The sequence below is a fragment of the Dermacentor albipictus genome, chromosome 10 (assembly GCF_038994185.2).
Source record: "Dermacentor albipictus isolate Rhodes 1998 colony chromosome 10, USDA_Dalb.pri_finalv2, whole genome shotgun sequence".
Taxonomy (NCBI): domain Eukaryota; kingdom Metazoa; phylum Arthropoda; class Arachnida; order Ixodida; family Ixodidae; genus Dermacentor; species Dermacentor albipictus.
In genome coordinates this window covers 17,165,945-17,190,042 of record NC_091830.1, presented here as the reverse complement: position 1 = coordinate 17,190,042, position 24,098 = coordinate 17,165,945, and the positions used below count along the sequence as shown (strand labels likewise).

The 24,098-nt window shown below is 44.3% G+C and overlaps 2 protein-coding genes across 4 annotated transcripts in view; one reads left to right on the top strand and one right to left on the bottom strand.

The window, feature by feature from the left end:
* LOC135911487 (uncharacterized) overlaps positions 1-24,098 on the top strand; it is a 77,079-nt gene that overhangs the window by 26,192 nt on the left and 26,789 nt on the right. Inside the window, exon 1 of one of the 2 annotated variants that reach the window (XM_065443800.1) lies at positions 17,525-17,646. The exons of the other annotated variant lie outside the window; for it this stretch is intronic. The gene's annotated coding sequence lies outside the window, so the exon portion shown is untranslated. Of the gene's footprint in view, positions 1-17,524; positions 17,647-24,098 lie in introns of those variants that run through there. 2 annotated transcript variants of the gene reach the window in all.
* On the bottom strand, positions 11,526-21,730 carry LOC139050287 (uncharacterized). Of its 2 annotated transcripts, XM_070526510.1 has the most exons (8): positions 21,559-21,730; positions 20,440-20,521; positions 19,687-19,836; positions 17,445-17,708; positions 15,483-15,608; positions 13,829-14,152; positions 12,281-12,429; positions 11,526-11,666 (listed from the first exon to the last, which is right to left on the bottom strand). In XM_070526510.1, the coding sequence occupies exons 2-7, from the start codon at positions 20,519-20,521 to the stop codon at positions 12,314-12,316; spliced, it is 1,062 nt and encodes a 353-aa protein (XP_070382611.1). In that variant the 5' UTR covers positions 21,559-21,730; the 3' UTR covers positions 11,526-11,666; positions 12,281-12,313. The 2 variants fall into 2 exon arrangements, with proteins under 2 accessions (XP_070382611.1, XP_070382613.1); XM_070526512.1 differs by lacking the exons at positions 19,687-19,836; positions 20,440-20,521; positions 21,559-21,730 and adding an exon at positions 19,468-19,540.

Below are 24,098 nucleotides of genomic sequence, written 5' to 3'. Positions count from 1 at the left end.
GCAGTGGACGATGACGAACGAAGCACGGAGCGGACGGACGGGCGGCGGCTGTGTGCGTGTGTCCGCAGGGGTCTTCCATCACAACCGTGGGAGTTGAACGTTCGATTGTAAGAAGAAAAAGAGAGATAGATAAAAAGAAAGAATGGTCTCTCCTTCTTCTCTAACATAGAAGCTGCAAGAAGCTCTGGGATGCCGGGAGAGGGAGCAAGGGTGAGCGAGCAGCAAACAAAAAAAAAAGCGGCACACAACTTCTTGTGGGATGACCAGCTTGCAAGGACGCGACTGGCAGCCCACCGGCCACAAAAACGCCCCGTCCTCCAGAGCCTCTCTACGAAAAGGAGCTAAAAAAAAACAAAATGCATTCGGCGGGGACCCGACCGTTTGTGTTCGTTCCTACTGGCATGCTTCTTCGGTCTGACACAATGCGACAAGTCGGGAATCGGGGCCGTTTTTCCGGCCGCTTGCGTCACACTTTGGGTAACGGTGCTCCACGGATCTGGCTTCTTCTTCTTCTTCTTTTTTTCTGGACGAGCGAAGGAGGAAAAAAGGACGAGACGCAGAGAAGTGCGCAGCCAGTGAGGAAGATAAATGAATCGACAGTGGTGCTGGGGCATCGTACACCGACCAATTCGATGCTGTAGTGTGATACTCTGTTCTATTTTTCCCGTTCCTCCGGACTGGGTAACGCTGGAGTTGGCATGAATGACTCTTTTGTACGTGCCACTTCTCGGGAGTTGCCCTGGCGGCCGCTAGTCTGGAATCACCACATCTTCCCTGGCGGGAAGTTGGTTAGACGGACAATGTTTCTTGTATGAATAGTGCTGCTGCTCTATATCTTATGTGCTGCTGGAAGCGACGTGGCTTCTCACGGGTAAACAATGATAGATAACGGTTTCAGCGAGGAAGTCTTCAAAGAACAGCTGGCCTCCACTGGAGCTTTGGCAGGAAGATTACTGTTTGTGTATCAGCTACATAGCAGCTGTTTGTGTACCATGTGTGTCTTGAAAAAAAGAAAGAAAATGCACGTGGTAATGAAAAGTCTTCTCAGTTACTTATATGTTCTTGAACAGCGTGGTTCGATGATTTTAAGGATGCTGAAATAGTTGCAAGCACCAAATTTTCGCTATTTGCTTGGAATATAGTGTATAGAAAGGGGAACACAGTACTGGCTTGCTTAGTAGTACATTGTATCTACGTGTGCCTGTCATGGTTTTCTAACGTTCTTCAATCTCACCGCAACGAAGTAGTACGGTTTAAATGAGCAAGAACGCAAAAAGAAGGAGAATGCAAACGAAAAAAAAGTGACTAGATGCAACACAAGAATTAAATGTGGCCCGATGCTTTATGACTGGTTTTAATTGACTGGCCAGCATTGATTGCAGCAAAATGATGACAATTTGGAATCATTGATGATAACTGACCCTTGTTACTTCGAAGTTCGGGTGTATGAAATCGCAATCGGATGGCACATCAGAATGGGACCTGCTATATCTAACCGGCTTTGAGAGTTTCTTGGCGTACAAAGCTGCTGTACATCGCCTGGCCAACTTTCAGAAATTTTCTTATAAAGAAAAACATGAATGCTTGTTCACCTTTCACGATTCTCGAAGCATTCCGCAGTCGGTTAGTTACCTTCCGGGCACAAAATAAGCTTCTTTGCTTGTTTATGGTGTAAGCTTACAAGATAACCAGGGACCGTTCGGTGCCTGAGACCAAACATCATGTTTGCCTTGTAAAGAGATAAAGTTTGCTAAATTCTGGTCAACGTTACCGTCGAATTCTTGTTACTCCTAGATGACATAGCCCCTTGGGACGCAAATATTTTCATACTACGCCTGCTTAACAAGACGGGATGTTGGTGAGTGATCTTAGTCATTCTCAGGCTTGTCGTATCTTCAGAATAGATCTCAGGTAAGGCCACGCCCCTTGTTAGCCATGCACCAGCGCGTGAAAAGCACGTTCCAGAAGCAGCAGCTCTTCCTGCTTGCTTGACACGGTGTAACCTTTCGCGGCCTGTTCTGCGAAAGCAGCATTTTACAACCCAGAAAGGAATCTAAACGCTTCTAGGTTGGCAGAACATACCAGGACAACGTGTCGGGCACAAATCGGAGAACAACTTATGCGTGAGGATCCAAGGAAGTGGCTCCTCTTCTTTATGTTTCATCGCGCGACGGGACATTCCAATAAGCCAAGCGCGTAGCGTACCACGTCTCGCTCGACCCGTGGGCAAATTTGCATTTCCTTCCTGCCTGGAAGCCGACGGATTAAGAAGCGAAAGAAGCAAGACGCCGCGCCCGGGCCTCGGGGTCCTCGGCGGTCTTGAGCGTGGAGGTACACGTCAGGGTCACGGACTCTGTGAACTCGGGAGTCACGCTTGGCGTGCCTGGGTGATTGCTGCGTCGGGGGCTCACGCCCAGGAAGCGTTCCGTGGGCGTCTGCCAGTGTTCTTGCCAGTCCTGCTTCGGCCCTTACTCTGCACTCCCAGAAATATTTCTCTCCTCATGCTCCCAGCCAGGCAACACCTGCTGCTTGCCGCCGCCGCGGCCAGCGACGACTGCATGTCATTACGTGAGCGCGAGACGACCCTGAGGCGAACGACTTCCTGAACGTGCTTCCTGCACGCTCATTTTTTATGGACCCTCCCCAACCTTGCGCTTGCTTTCATTCTGTTTTTTTTTACTTCCTCTCAAAGCTCCAGGAGCAGGAGGAGGCCTAGACAAGAACTATTTCTGTAGCAGACGAATGATGGTCTGGCTCCGGGGCAGCAGACGATGCGGCGCCGGCGTTTTCGGCTGTCTGGATAGTAATGAATAGTTTTCTGAAGCCGCACGACAGGTTTTCCTGGTCCGGGCCCTTCCGCTCGGGTGATTCTGCGTTAAACATAGGGGGACGCTGTCCAGTCTTTCGCTGTCACGTGGCTGGCACGTAGTCATTTGATTCTAATTGGGATTTATTCAGTACCAAGCTCTGGGCAATAGAATATGTCGCTCGCTGATCTATACTCAAATTATCAGAAGCTAGATAAGCCTTGATTCTGTTTGAAAGCACCCAAGCGTAAGTACAAAGGCAAAAGAATAAGTGCCATCCAAGTGTTTGGAGCATGATAGAAAGAAATTCATTGAGCTTCACTTGTAGCGTTAGCTACCATAATGTGGGAGAAAAGCTGTTCTTTCATGAGCTTGCCACTGCCTTGTGGAGTCCGTAGCACTTATTTGTTTATTCAACCAACATAACCAGTAGCCAACGAACTAACCAACATCTTGGCATACACCAGCTTCGGTGTTATGCCCGGTCATAATGCAAAACCTTGCAGTAAAAGTTACTGGAGAAATTTTTTTGAGCTCTTTGTATATATTTGCGCAGAACGAGCATGTCTTCATCACGTGTGACTGCCTGTTTTACAGTGTGCATTGAGAGAGTTCGCGGGCGCCAGAGTTCATTTTGCGTAATTTTAGAACGTGCAAACATGTCATTGTGATGCTAAAAGAAATAGCTTTGCATGGGGAGTTTTCATTTTGTATTTGCTGTTAGGTTATTCTCACATTCCTTTCTGGATCCTTTCTGACAACAATGATTAAAACAGTTTGGCCACCATGGCTACATCAAGGACTCATACGAATGATCTGTAGATGAACATGTATTCCGTTCCTTTTTGTTGCAGGCTACTTTGGTTGCTAAAATTGTACAAGTTATTTGATTTACAGGGTCATTTTCGTTACTGTAGATATTGTTACTGAAACTACTGTCTTCAGCTGAAATTGTTTTATTGAGGTTGCGTATCCACAGGTTACATTATGTGGTCATCATGATTTATCTATACACAATTTTTATGTGCCCTCCCTGCATGTCTTAATTACTGATGAGATCGGTAGTATAAATTGCTTTTGTGTTTACCTTGAGATGGTCTGCTGGTGATGGTCTGTTACCTACCGATGATATAAGTGTAGTCGTAAAGACACATACCGCAGTGTGATTTGTTTCAGAGGAAAGCATACAGACTGCATGGACTGGACATTAGTCCTTGTTACTATCGCATCGAAGAGTACGGCAATATACTGTGCTTTTTTATTTGTTGTGGCATCTTGTGTTTGGAGTCCCGTGTTTATTTCATCTGATAATGTGCTTCTGTGACCTCTCTCTGATAAATTATGTGACATGTTATATACATTTCGATGTTAATCGAAGAAAGATTAGTAGGCGGGTTCATATCTTGGTTTCTAACTATTATTAATGAGCTGTGTCACTAAAAAAAGAAATGCATTTCTCTCCACGTAATCATGTCTAAAGCATCCGTGTCCGCATTCCGAAACGGGGCGCCTTGTTTTCGTGACGGCTCGTAAAGGAAACCTCCGCCTGATATGCTATCGACCTCTACTGCCACCGGAACGACAGTCCATGGCTTTAAAAAAAATAAAAGCAACAGCAGGCAAACGTTTATGTACATTCTTGTTTCGTGGCCCGCATTCTCTTATCTCAATACCCGTTAAAATGTCCCCCACACTTCCTTCACGCTGCCGGTCGACGTCGTCTGTTTGACTTCGTCTGCACGGTGACCAAGTTTTAGAGCCTCCTCGCACATCTTTCTTTTTTTTTATCGATTCGTGTTGGCCCCGTCGAAACAAGAAATGCAGCTTTTGTTCGTTTAGTCGTCCTTACTTCGACGAGACGCGGATGAACTGAGACTTGTGCTTCGTTTAAATATATACGCTTCCGGAGTCTTTCAGACACTTTGTATGTTCGCCTGACCGGGCTGCTGCCTCGACCAGCTTTACATAAGTGTTTCGTGTGTGCTTAAGCTAGTCGGCCCGCTTTGTAAGCGCGCATGGCGGAAGTTTGACTGACCTCTGAAGCTGTCGACGCTTAAAACGCAGATAAACGAAAAGCGGCCGTGGTGGGATCGTCCCGCATTGTTAGCCGGGTACCAGGTCACTTGGGCCGGCTACTACGAGAGTCGAGACTTTCAAGCAGCTTTATGGGCCTTCAATACCGCCAACCTGCATTGCCAATTGCCTGAATACGGTGTTGATCCGGGCGTCCTCTAGTGGAGTTCAAATGACTGACCTATTGCCCTCTAAAGGAAATTCTTCGGTATGTGGGACGCAACGCAACAGTAGCGAAATCCTCCGTCGAACTCTTGTCGAGTTATTTCGCGTCGTTCTGCCTGCTGTGATAAGTTCGAACCATGCGGGCCACATGGGAGATCGTCTGTGTAACGAGCGCATTTATTACGTGTTCTGACATTTCTTAAAGTCCGTCGAGGGTACTGGGCAGTGACGGACGAAACAAACTTCACTACAACATAAACGAAAATGCAGGCAGTCAGTTCGCTCTGTTTCTTCAGAACTTTAGAAGCGGTCTTGACTGTTAAATCTTGCTCACTTACTCATTTCTGCCTGCAGCACGCGAAAAGAAAGTGGGCGAGTATTCGCCCCATTTATACGCTGATGAAATGTCGTCTTTTCTTTTCCTTTGTTTATTTGGGGGGTGGGGGGAGTCGGCGTGCAGTGTGAAGCATCGGTACTGACTGGTTCCGTACAGTGCTACCATATTTATGTGATTTATCTCATACGTTGTTTTCTTTTCTGTTTTCTTGTATTTTTCACCACGTTTCCACTGTTACTGCCCCGACGGCAGATCGTGTATTCTCTGTGAAAAAAAAAATAGAAATCTATCTTGAGCGACATTTCTCGAGTAGCGACGACAAGGCTTTTAACCAATTTAATGCCTGGGGCTGATGAGCGCCCTGTGCTCGGCAACGCTTGTGCGCTTAAGATGACATAAGTAATTACGTTGCGGGATTTAAAGTTCCGTAATTCAACAGTAGGTTACAGCGGACGCTGTAGTGGAAGTGTCCAAACGAATTTTGACTGCCTGCGGTATTTCATCGTGCACCCAGTTCATGTTGCGCGGACGTCTTCTTCTTCCTCCTCTTCTTGTTTTTTTTTTGGCCGCGTTCATCTGCATCGGAATGTTACTGCCGCAGTTGATATCGAACCCCTGACCTCGCGTTCAGCAGCGCACTGCCATAGCCACTGAGTTCCCACGGCGGGTATGGTGACCTTCTAGCGTCGCATAGCACGTAATCTGGCGCGTATGCGTAGGCGAAACATTTGAAGTAACCGTAACGAATGGAATCACCGCGATCACCTTTAGGCCGAGTCAGGGTACTGAATATTCTTCTGGATGTTGGGTAGAATTGGGGAACAGAGCTCGTAGAGCCAAGTGGTGCTTGAAAGCTGGTGACATGCCGAAAACATGAGCGAAGGCATTGAATTTAGCTGAAGCCACGCAGGCTGACAGAAGAAACACCAAGCCTCTCGTAAGATCAGGCCTGCTCTTGGGGGATTCTCTGGAAGTTCCATGTAGATTGAAATTGCGCGCTCTCAAGGAACCGCATGCCCCAGTTCAATATCAACGGTAAATAATATTAGGTTTTGTATACCGTTGCCTATTTCAGTATTGTTTTAATAATTTTCTTGCTCAAAGCGTTAAAAATAACTGATTCTCTAAAGTTATTCTTACTAAAAAGTCAAAGCTCAACTACGTTTTTATTGAAATAAAAATAAACAAAGGGGGTGTTTGTCACCGTTTACTGGTGTCGGCTACCCCTTTTCACCTGATCAATATTATCACGTCGTAAAAACGTAAAAAATGGCAAATTGTTGCCTTGGCTGATAGCTAATTAAAGAAAGTAGAATATGTGACAAACGTAAGAGTAAAAGCTTATATCGTAAAGTTTTCGTTGTAACAAAGTCACTGTTAATTCTTCACATGATCCGCTGTCCTTTTTCTTCCGTGGCACAATTTCCTTTATGCGTAATTTTCTTATATAGTGCTCGAACAAGTTGTTCTCGGGGTAATTTTTAAAAGCGTGTTTCTCCGACGACTGTGTCAGAATTAGATTAGATTAGTACAAGCAAAGTAATCACTTGTACTGGCCAGCCCTACTGAAAACGAAACCGTGTTCACCATAACTCCTATGTATAATAACATCACATGGCATATAGGAAGACCGAGTTTTTCTGTGGGATCCTATATGTTTCATACCGGACTATTGGATGTGAAAGTTATGGGCCAATGGGTTTTTTTCAATAGGGAAGCTACATAGCAGCGGCCGAAATTTGTCTTAAGATGTGTGAGCATGATTATTAGCAGCACTTCACTTGTTAACTGTTTAAATATTGACTTTATGGGCTGGAGTCAACCAGCAGTGTAATCGTTTCATCGAAACTCTCACCTTTCAACCACTTTTGAGAAATACGCAAAACTGAATTGCGGCAATTTCCTGAGCTCGATTACTTAAGTGCATTGCTGTACGAAGTGATGTTCCAACACTGGAAAAAACCAATACTGAACAACTGCAGCACTGGCCACTTGGAATCATGTAGGATTCGACAGTGTTTACGTAGAGAAAAGAGAGAGAGAGAAAATGATAAAAGGAAGGTAGGGAGGTTAACCAGGACTGAGCCCGGTTGGCTACCCTACACTGGGGAAAGGGAAAGGGGGACGGAAAGATGAAAAGAAGAGAAAGTAGTGTTTACGTAGAAATCACAAGATCTTACGCAAGTGATGACGTTCTGGCGTACACTCTAAAAACAGCTGCACCCTTTGGGGTGTATATTTGCTACACAACAATACTTGTCATCTGTCTTGCTTGCGTTTCCTTTCTTGAAAACGCTGCGCTCGTTACTCTTCTGTCGAGAATACTCTGCATGCTGATAAGCGTATGCCGTTCGTGAATTGGAAGTACCCGGCTCGCAGCGTTAAATAAAGGAAATGCGCGCAAGAGAGATAGACGATGTTTATTGTGCGGCAAATATACACCCCAAAGGGTGCAGCTGTTTTTAGAGGGTAACGGTACATTAAAAGCACAAGAAAACTGGATTTTTAAAAGAAACGAACTCGTAAAAGAACTCTTGAACAAAGCGCCTCAATCGCTTTAAAGATTACGAGTTTGAACACCGTATTGATGTTTAATCAATTAGCGCAAAACATCTCGGTAGCCACTAAATGTATTGGCCGAATTTATCCTTGATATCTGACCATACAACAAGCGGCATTTACGACGAAATAGAAGGCAAATGGCACAGTCAATGTTGCGTGTGGGCCTTTTTACAACAGTCACACCTTAAGCGTGCTATTGCAAACTTATGCAGCTTCAAAAGCGTGTAAACTTATGTAGCTTCAAAAACCTCCGGAAGCAATCACAAAATGAATAACCACAGGTCGCTCAGACCACCTGCAGCAGACTTTCGTTAAACGGAGCCTCAAGGGACCGGAGGAATGTGTTCCGATTAACAGGAGTTTCGCTTACCGAGAGAGATGTGCATATGTGTAGCATTATAAGTAATACACCTTCTTAACACTGTTAGATATGTTAAGCATAAAGAAGTGGATGTAGCAGCAACTTTGTGGCGGGATTCGGGCGTGGTCCACACTTGTACATGGACGAGGCTTCGCTAGATTTAATTTTGAGGATTAGCCGTCGACATACCAAATCAGAAAAAGTCAAAGTTTCGCCCGAAAGATGAAGCATCGATTGTGACAGCGAACTAGTATACAGCTATATGAAGCAGGGATAGTAGTTTTACCGGCCGTATAAACTTGGGAACATTCGCTTACTAACAGAATTAAAAAGCATGGTGTAAGCGCGCACAAGCAAATATGAACACATCACACTCGATGAGCGCGGACACTCGTTGTGAAAAAGCTGAGCAAGTGCGGCAGCAGCAGCGGGTGAAGTGACGTTCGTGCTGTACATTGCTTAAGCGCAATAGTGGCGAGAACACAGCAGGCACAAAGCTCCGTGCCCTCTGCAAATCCCGTTCAAGATACGGCGTGCGTGGCCGTGCAAAGTAAGCACTTGGAGCAGTCGAAGCCCCCTGCCCTCCCTCTCGCCCTACTTGCCCGCTTTGCTCCCTATCGGGCCCGAGAATGAGCCGCTATCGTCAGTTCCCTAGAGCTCGGTCGCGAAATACATTACTAAATACATTACATTACATTAAATACATTACATTATTCAAATGAATATAAAACTCCTGTAAAAAACGATGTTACACTGAGGAAAACAGAACGTTTTGTTAAACCACGGGTCTATAGTAATTATGGTAAAAAGATGCGCAATTACTATGTACCAGCTGTGTTTAATGAAATTCCTGATGATATATGTCTTGCAAGCAGCAAGAGAAAGATGATGACTGGTTTACGAGATTGGTGCGTAAATTTATTGCCTTGTGTATAGTTTTACTTGTTTTGTATGTTATCCTGTGCTGTCAGATTTATCGGCAATGTCGTGTATAACATGAAATGCATGTATATGAAGTTATTCTTTTAGAAGATTCTCCACCTGCTGCCTGACCAGCCAACAAGCACAACATGCTTAGGCAGGTCAGAATTTATGTATTTGTATGCTGTATTGACAAATAAACTTTGAAACTTTGAAACTTTGAGCACAACGCCGTCCCCCCTCCCTCCCTGCCTCCCTCCCTCCCCTACCTCCACGGTCTTTCGCGCGACAGAAGACGGCGCGTTTGCTCTCCGCATTCTTCCTTCGTGGGCGCCAGATGGCGCCGCGATCGCCGGCTCACCCTCGCATGTTTTCACTCGCACGTAGAGTATGCAGCCGGCGTCGACGATTGTATAGCCCTTGGACTTTATGCGGAATCTCACGGCGACGCCGACGCCGATGACAGAAATACGCTTGGAGTGTCCACATAACTGCTTTCGCAATAGAACATACCTCTTACTTCTCCTGTTGGTGGCCGAATAACCCACGACCGTGTAGGGGGAGTCCGAATGATCGAACGCGCGCTGTAAGTCGTCCGAAATATCGCTGGTCCTAATTTCGCTCTTCTAGGACCGAGTGGCACTGCTGCGGAGCTCTCCAGGCCTGTACATGCTAGGCAGTAAAACTGTCTCGAAATTTTGCCTGCTTGAGTCTTACCCACCGCTTTCTGATATCCTTCTGCATAGAAGACACATGTCGCAAAATATATAGGATCCCGACACTTCCTGAAAAAGTTTTTACAGTTTCCTTCTGTGGTACCGTTTGCAGAGAGTTGTGAAGATTTGGTTTCGATTAACGAAGGTTTTTTTCCTACTGCCAAAATAAAACCCGCCAAACTAAAGGCTGTGGCTCCATTTAGGTGATTTGAGTTTACCGAGTCTCTACTCAGGCGCAAAGATATACAAGGCTCGTGATTTTACAACAATGGCTACCAAGGAGCACGTGCATTCCGCTGTTTAAATGTGCTTAGAAAAATCTCTTCCTGAGAAGGCATTTCGTCTTCTAGCACTGCAACAGAAAACAAGAGCAGACTGTCCCAATAAGGAAATGCCCTGGTCGGGAGCCCATCGTGCTCTGAGGCCGGCCAAGAAATGGATGTGGAAGTAGGCGCCCACGAATGTTTTGCTTTCGTTCGAAATTCCAAACCCCTGCTGTTGTCTCGAAAACCTTAGATCTCCTAAATCAGGGCCATTGCTTGCTGCAGCAGTAATCGTCCAGAGCAAAGAAATCTCAGGAAGTCATTTGAATGAATTTTGACAGTAAATGCGATGCCTCTTTTGGTGGCTTCAAAAGGAACATTACATAAACTTTCGATGCCTCTGGCAAAACTACTCCGAAATCTATAGATTAATTTTACCGTACATTCTTTGTAAGTTAGGAAGCATGTTTTATTAATTTTTGTTATTTTATGGGAAAGCCATGAAATCTGTACTTTTTTTTTCTGGTGAATCGCGTATATTGATGTTGATAGGAAAATACTGGGGGTGTTACTGCGTGGCACAAAAATTCGGCAGTATCAATAGGCCTGTATGCCTGTAGACTTAAGGTTCAGACCTGCAAATCGAAATCATGAACAAATTAACATGAATCAAATTATCATGAACACATATGTTTACGGCTTGAAATTTGTCTATATCAACAAAATTAGACCACAGCCGGATATGATTATGCTACCAATAGCAGATTCTACAGTTCTGCTACGTGTCGATCTTCTCAGAAAGTCAGAAAATTTGTTGTATTCAGGCCTACAGTGTAGAGTGCAAGAATCTTTTTTTTTTCATTTCAGAAGGCATGAAGGAAAGAGGGGGCTCCAGATAGACGTTAAACTCTTCAGAGAATTTACTTACATACCAAAATATGATACCACATGATTCGTTTTCGAATTGTATGACTTCGCGCCAATATTTTCACTGGGAAAATAAAGTCCAATATCTATAAGCCTTCACGCCCAAGCACCCGGATAATAGCAGTGAACATACAAAACAGTATGCCTTTGTCTGTTTATTGCAGTATTTTTCATGACTTCTGTGCAAGTACTAGAGGCCGTTGAAATAAGTTTGTTTTTTGTGATTCACGCAGTGCAGTAGATGCAGTAAATAAACTCGGCCAGATCATTATCAGCCCGAAGAAAATAGTTGTAAGTGATCGTGTGTAGGCTATTTGGTTCTTAAACGTGGAAGCACAGTTGTGCCGCACACGCGAAGAATATCACAGACAAACAAAAGACACGCATCTTGAGCTGGAGAATTGCTTTATTGTGTTCCTGTGGTGAGAAATAAATAAGCTATGGCTTGAAGCTGGATGGCTGAAAGGCGATAACGTTGTCCGATGGTCTCCTTTGTCACTTTGTTTCCACTTCTTTCGTTGTTTCCTGGCCCACCTGGATAAAAAAATAATGAACGTTGAGGCACTTGCGTGCTGATTAACACATGCACTTCAAGCTGTATGTACGGGGGTGCGAATTATCGGCGGTCGACTGAAATACTGCACGTGAACCGCTTTACAAAAGTAAATGCGCTATCGAAAAGTACGAGAAACGTTTGTTGCGGCTGAGGCCATTGAATGGTCATTTTTGCTTGCTTGATTACTTGACTGTGTTTCAGTGTACTACGGAGCTGCTCCGTGTGCTATTAGGAAGGTCGTAGGGGAGGACCCCAGATAACTGTGAGGACATCGGTTTCTCTAGAGCACTCCGAGATTGAAGGCCAGCAGCTTCTTAACATGCTGTCACTCTTTACGTTTATGAAGATAGCACGTCGACTGCCATGTTTTCGCCCTAGACTTTATCGGCAGAGTTGTGAGCAGTGCGAAAGAAAAATCGAAAGCACAATGAAAACATAAAGCCCAATACACTCGTGCAATGCAGATAGATGCACGTCCAACTGGTTGATGACGAATATTGAATAACGTTATAATCGATGTTTCCCATTACTTCATGAACCGATACATTCAGTAATCTGTTGCAGACTACGAAAATGGAAGAAGGAGACTTACACGGGATGATTTTGCGGACCAGGTTTCTCCGTGTCAGTCGACGCATGGTAGCTGGGTGTACCGCAACGAAAATCCGTGTTGATTTTCTTGTGAATTGGCCAAGGCGTCCATGTTAGACTTGACTCTCAACATGAATGGTTTGCTGTGCGCTGAAATCAAGAGAGACAAAAGGGAAAGAAAGACAGAGAGGTTAGCTGAAAGCAAGGCTCTGTGTTAGGTCCAGTCAATGTAAGAGTGCAGTTGAGTATCGTAACACTCAAGGGGCACACATTTCAAAATGAAAAGTCACTTCACCTGTATCAAGTACACCAGCTTGCCGTGAGATGACACATTTACACGTTTTATTGATGGATATGGACCTATATTTGATGACAACCTATGAATTCAAAGCAATCCTCACCCACAAACCCACGTTTCACCTGCTGATCTGTGCCTCCGTGGTCCAAAATGTAGTTTTACGAGATACGCCGATGTTGAAAGAAGTACGCCTTCGTCTTGACGTCACAGAAACGAGCTAACGTAATTGGCTGGCGCATCGACACAAGTTCTGTGTAGGGTGGATAGCGGTAGAATTGTCTCTGCATTATAATGTTGCCACCAACACAACATGAATAATTGTACTAAGCGATCTGTAGTCACATCACGGCTCATACAATGAGACTTGAAAGTCATTTAATTTATAATAGTCTAGCATTTCGGTCCAGTTTTATCTCTCACGGAAGGTTTCCTAGTTTTCATCAGCCCAATGACTCATTATTAACGAGTGTGAGGTTGTGTTAAGGAGTCGTGTTGGCGCGCTGTGCGTCCTTGCCACCCAAGAGCCGATTATAATCTGAATAGTCTCGTGGCTCTTGGTAAAAAAATTGAAACCAATAATCTTTCCTTTATTTCTGCCTTTCTTTTCACATGTGTACATCGCACACACATTTCTAGCTGGTGGGCGTGAACAAAGGCTACACTTCTTGGAATTCTATTTACCTTGTCATCACCTGAGAAAGTGCATATAATAATGCTAAACAAGTAATTAGGGGGGTTCACCTGATGAAGTGATGTTTGAGCCTCTTCAAAAGCAATTTGGATACAAGAACAGATTTCGTGTAACTGTGTGTTTTGGAAGGATATTTTTTGAAAAATAGCATCCGGCATGAAGCATACTTCTTTAATGAAAATTTTGTGTATGTACCGTCCGTACAAAAAAATCAGAGCTCTCAGCTCAATTGTCAGTCTAATCCCTCTGCCCTGAGTTATTATTTGTATGAAAGGACAGTGACACTAGATTGATTGATGAACTAGCTGGCTGAGTGAGTGAGTGAGTGAGTGAGTGAGTGAGTGAGTGAGTGAGTGAGTGAGTGAGTGAGTGAGTGAGTGAGTGAGTGAGTGAGTGAGTGAGTGAGTGAGAGTGAGTGAGTGAGTGAGTGAGTGAGTGAGTGAGTGAGTGAGTGAGTGAGTGAGTGAGTGAGTGAGTGAGTGAGTGAGTGAGTGAGTGAGTGAGTGAGTGAGTGAGTGAGTGAGTGAGTGAGTGAGTGAGTGAGTGAGTGAGACACTTACATATGAGGACATTCTTCTCGTGGAGTCTCGTGCCGCAGAACCTGTCTTCTCCGGGGCCCATGCCGTACGACGACCCTTGGTCAACAGTGATGAAGTCGTCGCGACACGCCACAACGTTGTCCTCGTATGTAGGCTGCCCCCAAGAGAACGAAGAGTTTGTCTCCGTCTCCCATTTAATGGAGCAGAAGTTCTCTTCCACACGCAGGCATATGGAGTAGCGAAGTCCGCTCAAGTAGCGGACCTTGCTGTCGACCGGTGGGCCGTAGTTGAAGCTTCTTACGATAGCGCTTGGACTCCGGAAATACTGAAGGCATCCAGGCGATACTGTAAAAGAAAGTTACATATGATAGTTGGTTCCCCACCATCTCATATTCTACCGACTGTACAGCGGTTTCCTGCCCTAGTCACCCTTTCTCTTGTTTTCTAGAACAACTCTTTTTTTCCTTCAAAGCGTTAAGTGATCGGAATTACATGGGATGAGGATACCTGGAGCCAATGCAAGCAAGGCATGCGTAAGGAATTGCTGGGTCATGCCTTCTTTATTAGTGGATTGGCTGAAGCATTAAGATATTTGCTTTTCATACCTTGAAATAATACCTTTGGACACGCTCCCCCTTCCTCTTATATCTAATTCATGGAACTTTAAACTGCTGTGCTTAGAATTGAAACGTGTTTGGATTTAATATACTCATAATAATATAAATTTCATTGGCTACCTAGATTGATGGAGTGTTAAATTCTCTTTCGTTTGACATCCTGTTAAAGTGTGAAATGTTGAATTCTCGACTCAGCTTATGAGTTTGTTACCAAGTATATTATTCGCAGCCGCAAGGGTTCTCGTTCGTTTAGTTATAGCACTTGATGCGGTGCTGGCGGTGGTGTACTGTAGTTGCAGACGAGTCTATAGCCTGTTGATTGAGGCCGGCGATTACTCCCCATTAGCTTCGCTTGCACTATAGGTGGGGCAATTACCACACGTCCCACAAACAGGTATCTCTAAATAAAGTGAGGAGACGTGAAGCTTCCTAGCGGGTTATAGCAGACTCCTCGGAAAACACAAGGTGAGAACTGTATATTGCACATGATAGGCATTGACATACGGTGCCTCACTTCACTTTTGTAAAGCTGTGCACGCCGTAAAACTTCAAACATTAAGCACTGCTGAACAACATAGCCTGTGCATTACCTCGGTTTCTATGTAATGGTAAACAAGGCCTGCGCGTTTATTACACTTCACGTGGTTGCAACGTTACTCGCAGCGATGAACCGAAGGTTGTGGAAAATAACTTGTGGTGCCTGCTACAGATACTCTGAAAGTTGATTCGTTTTGCTCTTAGAAATGACCAACGATATCAGACATTTGTGTGTCAGAGGAATGCTTGAAAGTCATCATGCACTTCCTGCATCGTGTTGGCCAAAAAGAAGCAGGCATTCGGCTCACGGGCGTACAAGGCAACATGGCATAACACGTGCCCCGGCTTTCTGGCCTGTACCATCAAACAACGAAGCACTTGTCACTGCAGCAGGCCTGAAACTCTCGCCCTAGGAAAAGAATAAAACTATGGGTTTCTTATTGTTAGCCATGGTTCAGTAGCAACGCATAGGTTTTGATAATTAAGAAAACCATCTATGTAGTAAAGTTGAAGAGACATACCGATGTCGAGGCTTCCACACTGTATCATGCTGATCTTGATTCGCCACCTCCTTGGGCGCTTGCCTCCTCGGCTAATAACGCTGAGCACGACTGGGTTGCCGGACTGTCGACCCATGTCAACGTACACTGCAGGAATGGAGACTTATTAGTTCTATATGTTTCTTGTTATATTTTATTCGGTACGTAATTGACCTACTATGCACGTTCAGAAACTAGTTCTCGCGAATACCACTATACTGGCGAATCAAACAGACCGGCTTCGAAATGAAGGCCAACAATTTCAAGCAATTTTTAAACGCTTGTTCCCTGCGAGGAACGAAGGTATTGTCCCTCGTATTTATGGTATTCAGTATTGCCAGCGATGAATTTGTGCTGTACAAAAAGTGTCTTGCTCGACCTTTCAACGAATGCAAGTTCTACAACTGTCACAAAAAGAAGCACATAATTGTGTTCCTAGAACTCAGGCTGAAATGCAGTGCGCTATCATTATATATATATATATATATATATATATATATATATATATATATATATATATATATATATATATATTGCATTTCATATGGTACATATGGTACATCTATATACATTTTGGCACATATGCTACATTTTTTCACTTTATTTATTGGGTCTTATCGTCACATCAAGGCTACGTGCTCACACACTTTTGTTTCCTGTCAACAAGTGAGGAGGTTACTCAACAAGAACGGGGCTTGCAGCAAGCGACACTGCCTCTGTCACGCAAGCACAAGTCTGTTCTCATCTAAGTCTGTCCTTAGCCTTGTTCTAGACCCAATATGCAGTCTTAACAATAAAAATGAAGCACAATTCACACTGTTGAAATCTGCAGACTGGCTTGGAAGAATCTTGTCTTCGTAGAAAACTAGCAGCGAAGTAGACAAGACTGCCCCGTTCCGTGAGTGGTACCTTAATGACAGCGCCGTCAGTCATATTTTTAGAACAGATTTGCACATCGTTGTAAGCATTGTGCATCAAAGCACTGTTTGAGGCAGCAGATCTTCATGAAAGTCGGCGTCAATTATCAGCAGCCGTTACAAGAGTTGTCAAAAATAGTAAAGGCTGATGACACATGCTTGTGTTTACAAAGACGGCGCCGAATAAAACAACACACGAAGAAGGCGGACACGAGACAGCACGTAGGCGCACTAACAACTGTTGTGTGTGTGTAACAACTGTTGTTGTGTGTTTTGATCCGCTTTCATTCCTTAATGTTACAATGTGAAAGAAGCGCCGATTTCTGGTGGCAGGTCCTCGCTATAGAACTACCACTCAGCAATGCATCGTTTCTCCTCCTCTTCAGCATGGGCATCGGATGTACATGCTTGGCTATTTTTGTTTCATTGTAGAATTGTTCTTTGAAGTCGCAAGTAAATTTGTTGCAGAAGTCGTGTCTGATTACTATTGTGGGTATTCTATAGCCTTTCAGTGTCGCAGTGCGCAATGACACGATTCAGAAGTTTGTGTTTATTGTGACTATATCTACGATTTTAATGGCGATTCCGACGCTCATTAGATGATTAATTGTCCATGACAGTGATTGAGGGATGATACGTGCGTTCCAAAATTAAAAAACTGTGTACCTCTTGTTAATGCGTGAACAATTGTACCTCCAATCTATTATGTCTGAGGTTTAATTTAGGTGATAAAAAGCAAATTTTATGCTACCTGACTGACATGCTGAAACCATTGCGTGAAGAACACTAGGTTACAACCTTTTTTGTGTGTGTCGACAATGCAATGTGGTTGTAGAGTATCGGCACAGCATCGTATTACACCCGTATGGCTCTTGGTTTAATCCCAGCTATACACAATGATTCCTTTTTTTTTCAATTTGGTACAGCTTCTAGCCCAAATATCTAGCTATATTCAACAAACGGGTAGGGGCGTGGAAAAGAATGGTACCACATTTAAACACTCATGACAGCAGCTGGTTCAACTCACGGTGCTGGCCATTGTTTTCCCCGCAGAGCTGGGGCAGATTCTCTCCCACAGTGCTGCGGACCATGAATGAGTCGACGTTGCACAGACCCTGCTCATCAGGAGGCGCCAGGCTGAACTCGAGGAAGTCCAAGCGCAGCTGGCAGATGTCTGGCGTCTTGGTGATGGTCACCTCGCAGGTGCCCGTGCCAACCTCGCCGCTAGGGTAACTTGGGTTCACGAACTCAGTCTCGTTGACACTGCTCACCATGTTGCACGTGAAGCTCACTGTGGGAACAAGTGAGGGCAGAAGTGAGGCCAGGGCCAAGGATCGTGAGCCCGCCTCTGTTTAGTTCAAGTCCACTCCCAGTGACTTGTGTGAGCGGCTCTTCCATCTGTGCAGCCATGAATAATATTTGACGGAATAGCAAACTCGTATTTAAGCGTTCATTGCTCGTGGTGCGTAGTTTACAATCTCACATGTTAGCACGTAACAATTAGCTTTCGTGTTGAACATTTGGGTCACATTGAACACTTTCTTGCAGGTATCTGTATGTTTAGTCACGTGGCATTTTGAAAGTAATTTGGGTGTCCCATTTGATATCACAGGAGGCGGTACCGATTACCACTGAACCAATGACTTCGAAATAGCACAAGTCTGAAGAGTCATGATGTCACACCAGTGAACTAGCAGCCAATCAAATCAAAGTGAAGGACGCTGGTAAACAAGCAGTGGCCCGTACCACATGCATTTATTATCACCAATGGACCAATGCCTTCAACATGACACATGGTCTGAAAAGTGCGTAACCATAATGTCACACCATTGGACCGGCAGGCCATAAAGTAAGGGTGGGTGATGCTGGCAAACAAGCAGTGACCTTTATCCCACGTGTTAATCCTTTCGACAGCGGCTGCTTCACAATGAAGACATCAGCCCACTGTATCGACGTCATGGCTCATGACGTTCAGCTTTTTGTCATCTCATGTCTCCTGACTTTCGGCTCTTTGCTATCTATAAGACTTTGTAGAAAGTCTCCTTCCTTCTTCGCCTTACGCTTGGGACTGCGGAGCTATCCACACCCTCGACCAATTCAATGTATGCACCGCTAAGTTGAAGTGCTATCCATGTGCTAATAATGTTTGCTGCAACGCATTAGTGGCAAACACGCCCCAACATTGTGTGTTCGACGTGTCAATTGCTTGCCGCATTCTTTTATTCTAATGGGGACCGTTCGTACCCTTTGCCGACGTAAGTGCCTTCCCTGTACTTCTGTAGTTGACATTTCCCTAAGCATCCGCTGAAGGGACGTTAACTCGGCTTGTGAAATATCCTGCTTGTCGATATTCAAGTATTTTTCCTCCAACTACCAGATCGTAATTGTAAATAGCAACAACAAAGCAAGAATATATGTCATGCGTGAAATTATAGCTCGAAACAACAAATACGAACACGGTAAACAGCTACAAAAAGAACAGTGAAGTGGAAACGCTGAAGATGCAGGTTTTTTTATATTAGTGAGAAACATTTCAGATAATAAATATCAGTGTATGTAAGTTATGTACAAGATTGGGTGCCATAAACGCCAATTGTGCGCGATTGGAAAATTATGAGATGCATAATATATATCACCATTGTAGTGACAGCTTTTTTTTCTTGCCAATTGGCTCGCATGGATGCATAACTGAACGTGTAATTTTATTTTATATTGCTTTCTTGACCTATCATGGTCTTTTAATCAGCCATCACGCAAAGTCTACAGATAACGTCAACGCTTTGGCAGTGCCTGAAATTAATATTGCCAAATAAAAAGGAAATATTTGATACCCAGCTGCTTACTTGGAAACTGCGCTGTTCTAGGTAGATAATTTGTCGTGTTGCCTTTTGTATACCGTTTTGCGTGCGTGTGATCTTTTTTTTCCTCCTTGCTATAAGTAAGTTTTCTCAGCTTTCTTTTGATTGATTGCACACGGCGATTATAACGACCCGCACCATAACGAGGGACTTCGTAATAGTTTTGACCACATGTGATACATTGACGCTCACCCAAAGCACGGCTCACTCGCTTTCGCATTCCTCTTCCAACGAAACGCAGTCACCACTGCACCGGCGACCGAACCTGCATCCAGTTTAGCTATGCACGAGACTTCAAAATTTATCGAAAGGAAACGTTTGCTCTAAAAAAAGCAACAGGGACACCCGAGGCTTGTGACTGTAACCGGACTTCTAACTAAATATTTCGGTACTACGGTATGCAGCACTCACCTCGGCAGCAGACACCGTAGCCTTCGGCGCAGCGTCCTATGTCCGTTCCCTGTTTGGCGCCGCATTCCTGCTCTGTGACGCATGTTCCGTTTTGGCCGTATTTACCTTCACAGGCTTGGTTTCGGTACCGAAGGAAAGTGAAATAACCACCTGTGAAAAACGATATTCACCCATTTTGAATTGGCTCTCTGTGAGGAACGTTACAGGGACGTTACAATGCAGTCGCTCCCTTCCGATTTGTGCTTTGAGTGTGATCGTCTTGCACCATTTCACTGTCAATGTCAAGATGTCACGTTGACTACACAGTCAGTTTAGGTTGACTTATTGGCCGGAACTGCAATGTGCTAGCCGGAACTAGGCCGCATTCACGCAGTGATTCCCACGCTGGATCAGTTCGTAAGAAGAAATGCCAGCTATTAATTACAACATGTTATTAACAAGAGCGGCCGGACAACGACAAGCAGCTCTTACGAGTGAAAAGCTTTGAGAATTCAGCCCTCAATTTTCTATTCTCAAACTTTTTTTTCACTCCTTATTGTTTCCCTAATATAGTCAACGGCCAGTGCAGACGTATCCGTTTGGCATCGGATGTTTAAAATTTAATATTTTGTGGCTATTTTTTTCTCAAGAGGAGTGGATTTCGGCATTTAGTAAAAGGTATGCTGATCGATCGGGTTTAGTGAGCATATTTGTAAGTATGATATTGGAATGTCGTGAAGTGCAAGTCCATGTACAACTACGTGAGGTACTTACTTAACTGTGGCCTTGACGTCTGTGCCTCGGCGAGGCCCAGCAACGCAATGCCCACGAGGAGTGCCCATAGAATTCTCGGCATCTGGAAATAACACGTCACTGCGTATCCGTACGGGTTGTGACAGATGATGATGAAGGACCAATACTTCACAACTTGTAACACTCACAGACTATGACTACAGCGTGCAGCTGAGTAACAGATGGAAATTACTCAGAACCAGACAGTATGTTTGTTTACTAACTCGAAATACTCTACAAGTAGTCCTATATTAGAGTGCTCGTGAAGTGCTATGTTGAAGTACTACCGCACCAGTGACTTCAAACTTCAGCCTCGAAAGTATGCTGCTACTACAAAGCTTGTTTGGCTGCTACGGGATAAAGTGCTCCTATTAGTTTGCTAAAAAAAGAAATTGAATGATGTTGTTTTAATAGCACTGATTATTGGTTTCTAATTAGCATGAAGATATTGTCTCAATTCGACACGACCATGTAAACAGGTATTTGCAGAAGCTTTCCTTCGGCACACTGTAGAGTAGGTTTATTTGTTGATTTTCCAGGAAATTATATAACTTGGATTACGAAAATAATGTGATAAATCTGGTTCTAGTTTTACTATTAAGTAGGTCTGGATTTGATACTCCTTAACGAAGAAGGTAATGCATGACGGATTGGCACACGAAAGCAGTCGGTAGTGCAAGGTACCTGATGAGATTTAACATGACTGGACTGAGAATACCTCAGCGTTACTCAAACATATACCAGTCGCAACTATACCTTCAGGGAAACGCGAGACATCATCACGAGCTCAATTATTTACTCGCCTAACGGTCAACACTGAAGCGGAAGATAGTTACATAATATATTGCATGAGGACGATTTCAGAATGCAGCAACACTTCTTTTTTCTCATTTTAATATGAACACCTGTTTATGTGATACACGGATCACTCGGCGACCTATTAGATTCACAATGACCCACCGCAGGCCCGCGATTAAGTCCATGCCACAAAATTAATGGTATCTCGTCGCGTTCAGACCGGACACCGTAGGTCCGTGACAGCCCTCGAGCTACGTGTCACGTCATCGTACGCAAAGCAAGTCACCGTGAAAGAAGTCTCACCTTGCGTGTCGGGTGGGCTGAATCCAGTCTGGGCGCTGCAGACCAGACTGAGGCGGCCGGCGAGTCAAGGTGGTCGTTTTAAGGCCGCAGCTTCGTTCTCTGGCACTGCCTTCTCCCGGAAGCCAACCGCAGGAGAGCAGGTCAAAGAGCCGAAACGTCGCTTTGCCTTGCGTTTCTTTTCTTTTTATTTTTTTGCCTTCTTCCTCTCGCCGCCGCTGCCGCCGCAGAGGGCAAGAAGATTTCACGGTCAACGATCCTGCACGTCCTCCCATTTCCTTCCTTCCTTCCTCCCTCAGCGCCGCCGGGTGCTGTTTTGGTTTGGTGTTTCGCTTTGGTCTGTTGTTTGCGTTTTGTATGCTTTCTATTGGGTGTTTTTTTATGGCACAGTTTAAAGATCGCCTTTTTTTTTTCTTAGGCAAGCCTGCCCCATTAGCCCGCCTGTTCGCTATAGACAACGTTTTTTGTATAAAGAAAAACATTGATTACATTCAATCAGAGATACTGAAATAGCAAATAGCAGAGGCAACAAACATTCGGTTGATTACGTCTTGGAAGACTGATAAATATTCTTTTTTTCTTTCACAGCGATGCAGAAAGCAAAACTAAATATACTGGAAACAGAAATCCAAAGTTCAACAGACGTTGAAGATTTTTTTATCTTATTTTCAAATGTAAATTTTAATACAAACTTTATGGTTAGCGTAATTCTAGTGTTTCTAAAATTCGCGGGCTATGGCAAAGATACTAAATTCGAAAGAAAAAGTTCCGCACAGAACAAGAATATTGGAAGATTGAGCTAATTGTACGTAAGACGGCAATGTGATTGATCAGATGAACAAGGGAAACACATTCCCCATGTGCTCTCTTTCCAATAATTTCAGGAGATTGTGTGAGATGTCATTCAAAACCTGTATAACAATACGGTGTTAATGAATATGGCGTGTATTGGGCAAATGGGTGTTTTAGATTAAGTAAACTCCCTTTTGAAGAGGAACATTAATATATACCTTTTAGTGAAACCCACCAAAAAGTTCCTGCAATATTTGCTCTGGTTATTTGTGCATTCCTCGGGAATTGTATGTTAGTTGAGTTGGTGTTTGAGTTTTGTTGTACGGATTATTTGTGCGCAATATTTTGCAATATTTGTGGTAACCGCGTTGGTGTTTGAATCGTCTTTGGCCGTGTCACTATATGCATTTCCCGAAGCCGTTGGTGTTTATGTTTAATATGTTGCACAGGTGTGGAATACAAGCAGTGATAGCATTCTGCTCAGACACACGTTCGAGAATGAACGTGTAACGAATGATGGATTACTAATCGATCACTTAATCGATTACTTTGTCCAATGACTGCAGCACTTGTGGCAAAAGTGCTTTGACATGACGGTCCTTCTATTTTGCTTTGGAAACAAGCACAACCTGAACGGTTATCAACAGGGCCCCACGTGCGTTTTGTCAGTAGAATTGCGCCGGCATACCGTTGAACAGCTTGAACTCGCGTTCTTCGGCTGAGGAAAATGCCGGGAGAGATTGAGCAAGTAGCAATGATGCTTTCGCAGTGAGCTGTGCATGATTGTATGATCATGGCTGGACGGCTATGCACCAGTGTCAACGATGTATTTCACTGCATTCCATATAGATGTCCACATTAGGTAAGTGAAAAAATGAAGGATGACCAGAGACTTGCGGCACCATTTGGTGCCATTTCCGCGTCTCTATTGTCGATTTAGCTGTTGCCAGATGACGTTGAATATTTTCAGCAGATTCTAACTATTCATTGGTGCTGTACTTCAAATCAGATGTGCAGGCGAGCCCAGAAATGGATTCAGAGGGCTGTTGGAAGGATAGCGCTTGGGGCGAATGGAAAATCACAAATTAATCAGTGCAGAAAGGCATGGCCTAGGTGTCCTCCAAACAAAGTTTGGCGGGGAGATCAGAGCAAAATCTGATTCGAAAGACAACGGCAAATATTGCTCTAAATGGGTAGACAGTGCCAGAGAAAAAGGCGTTCAGTGCAAAATCAGCGATGCAGAAAGAGCACACTGGATGGGAGCAATAAAGACGAAGCCAGCTATGTAACAGTATCGAACAAAGAAAGAAGATTGATGCCGTATCCATATGTAGATGATTGGCGACGTAATGCGATTAGCAATCTTTCCTGCGATGAGCGTAGAATTGGCGATAATGTGCCTTATATGTTATGATGAATATTGTATTCTCACTCCATATCCTCATGACATCCGTGATTCATGAAACCTTAATTATGGGCACGCCAGCAGATGCACGAACTGACAATATTGCTACCGACCCCAACACCGAATGATGCCTTGACACAGTACATATTGATGTAACCACTGCCCCCGCTTGCAACCGTTTGCTGTAGCAAACCCCACTTTCTCTACTCTCCTACAGCCGCAACTTCGTTGCAGTGGCTTTCCATCAAGCGGCCACCCTCGACGTGGAGTCGTCTGTAGCGGTTGTGGCGCGAGCGCTTTAACATATTTCAGGCTACATACACATTGTGTCACCTTGTCACATCCA